Raw genomic sequence first — 10,444 nt, 5'->3', positions numbered from 1 at the left:
ATCCATCCATCCATCCATCCATCCATCCATCCATCCATCCATCCATCCTCACCATGGATGCGTATCTGTCCATCCAGATAGAGACAGCTCCGTATCTCCCAGACACGGAGCTCTCACAGAGTCACTGCACTGCCTGCTCAGGGCAAGGGTGGGCACCTCCGTGTGCTGGTGACAGGTGCCAGCCCAGCAGGTCTCCAGCCCCGTGTGGCTGGAAGAAGCTTTTGAGAGCGGGATGCGGGCAGGTTTGGTGGTGGAGCTGGACCCCCGCTCTCCCTGCAGTGGGAATGGTTGGTATCGCCCAGTCCATCACTGGGCAAGCTGGGGCCTGCCCTGTGCTTTAATGAATAGTCATGAGGGACAGAAGGGGTGGGCCCCGTTTTGTTGTTGGATGCAGCGAGTTGACAGAACTAAGGGAGATGAAAAAAGCAAAAAAGCCAACAGACGGCGGCACACGGGTGGCCGGCGCAGCATCCCTGGCGCTGCCTGCCCGGCCCCGCTCCCGCGCTCCTTCGTCCCACCCGCCACCCCACCCCGGCCACCGCCCCGACCCCATGACTCCCGTGGCAGGAGGCTTCCCGGTGCTCCGTGAACCCCAAGACAACTAAAATGCTCTACATCAGCGACCCGATGCAGCATTACACCACGGTAGGTGCTGCTTGCTGTGGGCGGGGGTTGCCTTGATGCTCTGCTTAGAATTATCCTCTACTGCTGGGGCACCTGCTCTGGCTCTGCCTGCCCAGCCTGGCTGCTGCTGCCCAGGATGCTCAGGGGTTGTCCCAGCGCACGCCCATCCCCATGCTGCAGCTGCACGGAGGAGCTGGGGCTGGTCCAGCCCCGCTCATGAGCCACGAGCCGTGTTGGTGCAGGATGCTGCAGCCTCAGTGATCGGTCACTGTTCCTCTTGCTTTGCCCCATCTGGTGCTTGCAGAGCCCAAGGTGTGATTTGAGCCTCAGGTGCCAGGGGTGTAGGCTCACCTACCTGTGTGTACCCAGGTGGGAGGGATGTCAGCTGGAGCATCCATCCGAGGAACACCTGGAGGTGCTGGACACCACCAGCACCACTTTGACCTCCCCAGCCAAGCCCACACCACACTCCTGCCTCCCCTGGCAGGCTTCCTTTCCCTGGTGGGGATCCCTGGGAGGGTCGAGCGGGTGAAGCAGGACCTGTGCTGCAGGTAATACATTCCCAGCCCTGTCCTCAAGCGCTGAGGTTGTTTCCTTAGGGAAAGGGGGTTGTGTCTATCCCTGGCATTCAGAACAGTCCAGCACAGGCACAGAGGCAGTTGGAGATAGAAGGAAATCACTTCATTCCTGGTTTTTACCTTAAGTGTGTTGGTACCAAGCTCATGTGTCCCGTTGTCGGGGCTGTTCCGTGGGAGGTCGTTGCTGCAGTTGTGTGAATAATTATTCCTGTGTGTGTAGGTACATATTTACAGACACACACACACACACACACACCTGCCTTCGATTGGTCTTTTAGGGGAATGTTTCCATAATGTCATCAATTTTGAACAGCAAGTCCATCGTTTTGCCCTGCAAACGATGCACCTGACTCTGGATGTCTATGCCAGCAGATTCCCAAAGCCCAAGCACTCAGGATGCTGCCTCTTGCTTTGTGCTAAGGCAGCCCAGCTCAGGGCAGGCAGCCTGGCTGGCAGAGGTGATACCCTGGGTCTCCTATCTCATCATTCTTCCTGAGGGAAGGTTTCCTCCCATGCAGAGCTCAGGATGCTCCATTCTGTGGTGGGTCCCCATTCACTTGCCCATTTACAGCCACAGGCTTCAGCCATGAATGGTCCTGGCTCTCAGCATGAGAGCAGAACAGCTCAGTCCTGATACTCCTGGATCATCTGGGCTGTGTGCAGCCCCATTCTGCAGCAATCCCTTTTCCCTTGCTGCTGTTCTCGTGGTTGATCCCTGAGCTTTGCCTGTGCCACCTCACTGCTCCCCACGGCAGCTGCATTTCCCAGTTGGATGGCAAGAGCTTTCCTAACGTGCCTGTTTTGCCAGAGTTTCTCATAAGTTTTTCTCCAGGTGAAGCCTGGATTAAGGAAAGCTTGGCTTGTCTTCGGCTGGGCTATTTATAGAGCGGCAAAGAGGAATAGAGGGATTTAGGCACATATTTTAGGGGAGAAAATGGTTGGATGTGTAAAAGCAAGCCAGATCTTGTTCAGCATTCCTCCAGTTAGTCACAGGCTCCAACGACCTTGTGAGAGATGCAGGCAACAGGAGAACTTCCCTGGAGAAGGATGATTGCCTTTAAACCATTCCACATCGTAGAGGGTTGGGTGAGGTTGGGATCCCAAGTTAAAACACGTCTCCTGATTCCTGAGCCGTGAGCCTTGCTGCCCTTTGGAGAAGGCTGAGCCTGCTGGCTGTGCCTATGGCTGCTTCCACAGCTCCTGGCTTCCCAGAGCTGCCCCAGTGGGTGCTGGGGACAGGGACGGGACAGTCCCTGCCAGGCATGAGGGCAGTCAAGGGGGGCTGTGTCGCTGCTCCAGTGCAGGGAGCGAGGATGACGCACGGCGATGCACTGGACACTGCGCGTGGTCACCAGCACTGCCACTGCCTCGGGGCTGCAGGGTGAGAGCAACCCCTGAGCAACTCGGGAATTGCAGATTTCTGGGGGAAAAAACCATTCCACTTGCTCTGAGAAACAGTTGTATTTGAGTCTGATTTTCCAATGAAATGCTAAGGTCGCTTTAGCCACACGGCTCTTGGGAATGTCGCTGTGCTTGGGCTGTGCCTGCGGGTAAAGGAGCTGCCAGCTCCTATTGGAAGAATCTGAGAGTAATTGGTCAGAGGAGGAATAAGGAAAAAATTGTAAAAAGTCATGATTTGGTCCAACAGGTCTGGAATAAGAGCCAGGACCTGCCTAAGTGGGTCCGTTTGCCCTGTGACTTTCCTGCAGTGCGCTGCATCGCAGCCGCGTGCTTTGTAGGTTTGAGGTTTTCCCCAAATTAGAGCAGCATCGGGCCCTGGGAGCAAACATCCCGCTGGGAAACCAGCTACAAATCACTGCTCGGGGCTGGCTGGCTCAGGGCAGCACTCCCGGGAGCGGTGTGTAGGTGTGTGTCCGTGACCAGCGAGCACACGAGGGACAGCTCGGAATACAGGACGCCCGCTCGGTATCGCCGTCGCGATGGAGCGATGTCATCGCCAGGGACTGCTGCTCTCCTTGGCAGGGTGGCCTCACCGAGCTGTGACACTCTGGCTGCTGGAAGGGACACCGTGGAGAAGAGCCCTGCGTGCAGGACAGGGCTGTCACTCCCTGCCTGCAGAGGGACATTTCCCACACCTGAGCAAACCCCACAACATCCCTGCCCTCTCGCCGCTGTCAGAAGCGTGGCTTCCCCAAGGCAGGTGCGCTAGAAATCCGGGATTGTGGCACCTCGCTGCCTCCAGCGAGGATGGAGCAGCTCGAGGGGGGTGATTTAAGCACACGGAGTTTATCCCTCACACAAGTGGTGACCTGTCGGAAAACCCGAGCCACCCAGACCAGCTCTTTTGGCTCCCCTCCTGCACGCTGGCCCTTTAAGGAGGCTGTAACAGGACACCCCAGCCCTGGAGTAAGGTGGCTGAGGTTTCCCTGTCTCTAAACTGGCTGGTGTTTTCTTTTTTCCCTCCTCCCCTTTTCCCTTCCTCCAGTCCCAGTTCAATTTGCTGAACAACAGCATGGATCAGAGCATCGGCAGCAGAGCAGCCTCCACCAGCCCCTACAGCTCCGAGCACACCTCCAATGTCCCAACGCACTCGCCCTACTCGCAGCCCAGCTCTACCTTCGACGCCATGTCCCCGGCTCCCGTCATCCCCTCCAACACCGACTACCCTGGTCCCCACCACTTCGAGGTGACCTTCCAGCAGTCCAGCACCGCCAAGTCAGCCACCTGGACAGTAAGTTTCGTGTCTTCTACCTTGGCTAGGGAGATGCTCAGCACCACCGGCCGCGTCCTCCCCGCCGACACCCAGCGCGGCGGCGGTGGGGAGGCTCTGACGGGGCAGCTGCGGGATGCAGCCCCCACTGATGGGGACTTCACCGGCGCAGGCGGTGGCTCTGGGAAGCAAAGCGTGCTGGAAACATCGGCGCTTGCTTTCCAGGGGGTTTCTCCCAAAGGGCTGTGAAGCACAGCGGCTGGAATGTCACTTCTCCCGCCGCAATTCCCTGAACTGTGGGTAAATGTCCTCCGAAAAGAAATGTCCTGGGGAAGTACCTGCCTTGTTCTCACGGTGCTTCCCGGCGTATTTGCCAGCGGGTGCTGTCAGAGACGAGGCTCGTGTCTCCCAGCTTCGCTGTAAGTGCCTGCTTGTCATTTACAGTCCTTCTCCATCCCGTACTAGAGGAGTAATGTAATCCCTGTAAGTCACAGCAAATAAGAGAGCGGGCTTTTAAGCGCAGTAGGTTTTGATGCACAGAGGGATGGCTGCACAGCTCCGTGCTGTCTGCTCGGGAGCCGGGATGCAGCTTTGGTCCACGGCTGCTCCGACCGCCCTCCTGCTGCCCGGCACAGGAGGGCTCTGCGAGCAGGGACCCAGGGACTGGGCAGAGCGCTCGGGGGCTGCTTTGCTTTTTGTGGCAAAAGGTGCTAAATTCGCATCCTTGCTACTGGCTCAGCGCAGCGTTTTTAAGGAGAACCAGCACTTGTGGCCGGTGCCGGAGGCATTCCCACAGCGGGTGCCTCTGGAGTACAGGGGAGAGCCGCTCACCACGCTTGAGACGGGCGGGTTTTCTCCTTCGGGAAGCACTGGCAGAGCAGGAAGGTTGGGGCGGGACGACTGACACACCGCAGCAGCAGCAGTTTCCTCCGGGGCTGCGGTTTGACACTGTCATGGAACGGGCAGAGCAGCCCAGCGATGTTTAAGCCCCGGGCGTGATAATGACCTTTGTTTGCGGAAGGTGACGTGTTTAATTGCCAAGACGGTCCTTCCTGCGGGAGACAGAAAGCATCCTTGGATGCTGTCGTGCAGGGACACCCCAGGCAGCGGCCGGCGAGATGCTCCCGGTTGTCCTGGGGAGGATGCAGGAGGGGACGGGCTCCGGTAGCGGCCGCAGCGCTGGGGCTGTGTCCTGCGGAAGCCAGTGGGTGTGTGGAGTGGGAAAGCAGCAGCGAGCCGGCAGCGGTCGGGCGGCTGAACGCAGCCGAATTCCCGGCTGGTGCAGCCCAGCAGCTTCCCCGCAGCCGGTGGCTGCAGCTTCACACGCACCGGGGGCTTGGGGCAGCGCCGTGGTTAAACAGGACTTGCCCTCGTAGGGGTGGTAAAGTCTCCACTCTTTCCACTGTCTTTCCTTGCGGGATGTTGCTCAGGGATGCATTTCATTAGGAACTGAATAAACCAGAGGTCCTCGGGCAGGATGTGACTCCAGCCCACTCCTATCCCTCCTGGGGGATAACTCAGTTACAGGTAAAGCTGCACAGGGAAGGGAGGCATTCCCGTGCCACTCACGCGTCCCAATGGAAACCGAAACAAGGCGCTGCAGGGTGTCTTGTCCCGACATGCTGGGATGGGGACCAGAACGTGTCCGATGCTCGTTTGTTTGCCACTGTCCCCAGCTAGGAGTGCCGGGGGATGGCTTTGGGATGGAGCAGACGCAGCGCAGCAGGGCTCCCCTCCTGAAAGCCATCCCATTCCCCTGGGATCTTTCCGCGGTTCTAACTAAAGGGAGTTCAGGCTGTCCCTCATCACACTGTGCTCCTGGAACTGCCGTGTCCCACTGGGAGCTCCTGTCCTCACCAGGACAGCATATGGCTGTTTTTCCCAGGCCTTTGAGGGAGATCAGGGCAGGCACACGATGCCAGGAGAGCAGCTGGACCCGGGAGCTGCCCGGAGAACACGCTCATTCTAGAAGTGGCTGGGAGCATCCGGGGAGGATGCGCCCACCAGCCGGGGCTGGGAGCCATGGCTGCAAGGAAGGGTCTTAGGAAGGGTCCACAGTGAGGATGTGAGTGCCTGAAGTGACTTTAACACTTGGGAAGGCAGTGAGAGGTGTGTGGCCCTCTGAGCCACCATGCCGGGGTGGCTGCATCCCCCAGAGCAGGTTGGCTGCAGGGCCAGTGCCCACCTGTGCTGGAGCTGAGCCTTGTGGGCAGCAGTAGTGGGTTGGCAGCATCTGGCACCCTGGAAAGCACAGGGGACGTTTCATTTGAAGCAGTGATTCCTGCAGGATTGCCAAGGTGGGTGCAGTGTGTCCGGCTTGCCACGGTGCCATGTGAGGAATGGTCCTGCTGCGGTGACAGCTGGTGTCACTCCGTGTCCTCCTGGCTGGGGCTGTCACAGGCATGGTCAGTGCTGGAAGATGAAATTGCTGCCTTCCTCCCACTCACCGTGAGCTCTGCAGCGCCACTGCCACACCTGAGAGTTCGTCCTGGTTTAACGGGGAAAGGAGCTCAGCAAAACAAACGTGCTCCATGCTGTCAGTGAACACACAAATAATGCTGGATGGGACAGCGTGAGCCTCCACAGGAGGTGGGAGCACACATGGAAGATAAGGAAAAGCCATTGGCAGATGCAGGCACTTGGGAAGGGAAGGTAAATGTCCGGTCAGTAGGGCTGGGGACAGAGAGGGACATGTGACAGCGCAGTAATGGTCACACCAAGCACAGCAGCACCGACTGTCCCGGTGCTCTGCAGGACACGTGTGGTTTGGGGCAGCACTTGGGAAGAACCAACCCAGCCTGTTCCTCCTGCAGAAGCCTCATGGCTTTTGATACGCTGAGCTTCGCTGTGCCCAATAATTTATGCCAGGATGGTTGATCAATTTCCACCAAGCATTGACCACAAGCTCGGCAGAGCCAACATGCTGAGCAGAAATTTGGAGCTTCCTGCACTGGAAGGAGTCTCAGCTGAAGGTTTCCTGCAGTCTGGGGTTGAATCATGGAGGATCTGGCCACGGAGGAATGGACAGCTGGTGAGCAGGCAGTGCCAAAGCAAATGGTTTGTGTGAGTCACCTTGTCAAACGATTCAGCATCATTTTTTGATATAATCATGAGCTTTGGCTGATGGAAGTGTGTAGCCCAATGGCCTCCTGGTTTTGAAGGGTTTGGACTTGAATCCCTCTGGAACATGTGGCATTATCCATTCTCCCTCACTTAGGAGAGGAGGCTCCTAAGGACCAGGTGAGCTGGCCACTCTGGGCAAGTGAGCTGGACAAGTGCTTGCTCTGCAGGGCTGGGCAAGCCAGTGTCACCCAGGGGAGCAAAGTGTCCCCAGGCCCTGACACACACACAGTGCTCCTGTCCGCACTTCAAACCTTCTGCTGACAGAACAGACATGGCTTGGGAGGGAGATGCGAAGAAGATGAACGATTTGGAACAGATGCCTTGTAGAGCAACACCAGAGAAATGTTCTGCATGGAAGTTACCCCCAAGAAGAGCAAGGGGGCTCAATCGTGGTGTGTCCAGGAGATGGTTCCTGATAGCAGCCAGCTCTTTAATCTAATAGCAAAAGACATAATGAGATCCAACACTTGGAAGCTGAAGCCAGGCAAATTCAGACTAGAAACAAGGTGGAATATTTTTTTTTAGCAGTGAGGATAATTAACCATAGGAACAATTTACCAAGGAATGTACCCAAAGAATCCCAGCTCCTGAAGGATTCAAATGAGGAGTCTGCATATCTCTCCAGAGATAAGATGTGCTTTAGCAGAAACCTTTGACTCAATGCAGGAGGAGAAGGAAGGGGTCTGAGGGCAGCGCTGTGGGCAATGGGACCGGAGCATCATCAGCCGCTCTCTCTTGCCTCAAAACGCTGATTTTCTAATTTTAGAAAAGAGGTGAACAGAGAAAGGTGAAGCCTTGGGACTGACTGAGGTGTGCCCTCGCAGAGGGACTCTGGGCAGTGGTGGGTGACACTGTCTGTCCCAACCCCTGGGCTGAGCACTGCGCGTCACCACCAGCTCTGGACGGCAGCAGCCGCGCCGGTCCGTGCTGTGAGAAGCCCTCCAGGCTGCTGCCACCTCCCTTTTCATTTTTAATGGCCTTCTTATCGCAGAGAGCAACGGCCAGATGCCGAAAATAAGGTTTTCCCTGTGGGTTGGAAGCCCCCCTCTGGCAGGCTGCTGCGGCGGGGCGGGCCGAGGACCGGGAGCTGCGGCACGGCAAGACGGGGCACGCCGGCATCCTGCCCGCCCGCCGGGGCCACCGGGGCTGCGCTGCCCGGAGCTGCCCGGACACGCTGCAGCCGCAGCCGATCGCGGCGGTTTTCTCGCCGCAGCCCCTCGCCACGCCAGCCAGCTGGTAACTGACGGATAATTAGGATTTTTCTCAAGTCGGGCTGGCGGCGGAGCGGGGCTCCCTCCCCGCCGGACGCTGTCACATGTGCCGGAGCTGCAGAGGTGTTAATGGGGTCTTTGGCCTCCCGCGGCCGGGCTGCAAAGGGACGTGGGGGCTCGGGGCCGTGGTGCGGGGGAGCTGCCCGGGCTCACACGGAGCCCCTGGAGCCGGGGGGAGACGGACAAGCCCCCGAGCTGAGCAGGCAGGGCGGTCTCTGACACAGGCATGGAGGGTCCGAACCGCTCCCAGGCTCTTGTTGCTGTTTCGGGGAGCAAACAGCCTGCGAGGGAAAGGCTGGACAGGTCCACAGCCAAGGAGAGCTGCTCCTGCTGCCATGGACAGCAAACCAGTCTGCTTCCCAGTGCTCGGCCAGTGGGAGATGGCAGTGCGGAACTGGTTCCACTTGCTTGATAGATCTTGCAGCTGGAGCACGGGCACTGGGGAGCTGAAATGATTTCTCTGTCCCAACTGAATGAGGAGGATGGGAGTAATTGGTGTGGTGGGAGGCAGGCTCTCCCTTGCTGGTCGCTGTCTGAGGCTTGTTGGGGTAGAGGCAGATATAAAGAGGAGGGGAAAACCTTCAGGAGCATCTACAGTCCAAGAGATCCCTCTGCAAACTCTCTCTGGCACTTTCCCATATCCCAGGGAGGTTGCTGTCCAACAGCCGTGGCCTGGAGATGATCAGGGGCCACACGCCCTGAGGACGCTCTGAGTGTGCAGATGAGCGTGGGTATTTTGCCATGCCAGAAGTAGGAAAGCAACCTCGGCACCAGCCTTCTCTGAAACCCATCGAAGCCAACCCACTGGAGGCTTTCCACCAGCTTTCTCAGGGTGTGGATGAGGCTCCAGGAGCTCCAGACACAACGGAATTAAGAAAAAAAGGCAAAGGAATTCAGTGTGTGATGTTCCAACACGATCCCGCTATCAGCTCCATTATCTTGAACGTGTCTGGTATGCACAGGTCAAGGGAATGGCTTCCTGGCAATGCTGCTCCATCGGGAAGGCAGGAGAGGTGGGAGAGAGTTGGGAGCCCTGATCTCTGGTGCATGAGAGGGGGAAAGGATGCTGGTGTGCCCTTGGCAAACCCACTCACTCCCCATGCCCACTCAGGCAGTAGCTGAGAGAGAGCAGAGGAGCAGCCCCTCCTCCATGGCACAGCCCTCCTGGGATGCTCCAGAGCCTGTGGTTTCCCCTGAACCCTGCTTTAGCTGTGCTGGTTTTCATATTTCATTCCCAGCAGCAATTCCCAAGACCAGCAGCAATTCCCTTCCCTTCCCTTCCCTTCCCTTCCCTTCCCTTCCCTTCCCTTCCCTTCCCCTGCCCTTCCCCTTCCCTTCCCTTCCCTTCCCTTCCCTTCCCTTCCCTTCCCTTCCCCTTCCCCTTCCCTTCCCTTCCCCTTCCCCTTCCCTTCCTGCCCGCTCCCTGCATCCTTGGCAGTGTGAAGTAACCTCCTTGCTGGATTTGTGGCTTCCTTTTTGGGTGGGAGAGAAGGGGTTGGCTTGGTCAGGGGATCTGAGCATCTACCACACAGAGGGAGTCAGACCTACAAGAAGAGATTAAACCCCAGAAGTGCCAGCGCTGGCTCAGCAGTGACTGAGAGAGATCCCAGCTGGAAGTTATTTTAAGGATGTGCTCACTGGAAGGCAGGGAGAGGACTCCTTTGCGGGTGAACCAAGGGATTTTAATTAGCAGTAATGGCATGCTAATTAAGGTAGAAGAATGCAGGCTGGAGCACTGGTAGCCTCCCTGTGCTGCTCTAGCGGGGGCCCTGAGACCTCAGTGGTCTGTAGGGCTGGGGGACCTGTGGGTGACAGAGGTCCCCTGCAGCTGATGATGGCTGGGGTGATCAGAGGGGCTCTGCTGGGTGCCTTGAGACCCCCTGTCCTGGGCACAGCTGGTGGTGGCTTGGTGTCACCCCAAGGCATCGCTGCCATGGTGCGGGGACCGCAGGCACAGGGAGGCGGGTGTTCCTTATGGCCATCACCACCACGGTGCAGGGACTGAAGGGAGACAGAGGTGGGTGTTAGGGCATCCCTTAGGGCCATCACCTCAATCCATCACCACCATGGTGCAGGGACTGGAGGCACAGGGAGGTGGGTTTTGGGGCATCCTTTATGGCCATCACCTCAATCCATCACCACCACGGTGCAGGGACTGGAGGCACAGGGAGGTGGGT

At 57.9% G+C, this 10,444-nt stretch overlaps 1 protein-coding gene across 4 annotated transcripts in view; it reads left to right on the top strand.

The window, feature by feature from the left end:
- Positions 1–10,444, top strand: part of TP73 (tumor protein p73) — a 25,658-nt gene that overhangs the window by 3,709 nt on the left and 11,505 nt on the right. For 2 of the 4 annotated variants that reach the window (XM_042031966.1, XM_042031965.1), the window contains exon 4: positions 3,649–3,894. In XM_042031966.1, the coding sequence (XP_041887900.1) occupies positions 3,649–3,894 (246 nt within the window). Of the gene's footprint in view, positions 1–2,371; positions 2,584–3,277; positions 3,364–3,648; positions 3,895–10,444 lie in introns of those variants that run through there. The other 2 variants (XM_042031967.1, XM_042031964.1) reach the window with 2 other exon arrangements.

The sequence above is a fragment of the Corvus kubaryi genome, unplaced genomic scaffold (assembly GCF_017639235.1).
Source record: "Corvus kubaryi isolate FWS band 111438036 unplaced genomic scaffold, C.kubaryi_AGA036_p1.0 37352, whole genome shotgun sequence".
NCBI classification, from domain to species: domain Eukaryota; kingdom Metazoa; phylum Chordata; class Aves; order Passeriformes; family Corvidae; genus Corvus; species Corvus kubaryi.
The sequence above is the reverse complement of the archived record's forward strand: the minus strand, read 5'-3'. Positions and strand labels throughout refer to the sequence as shown.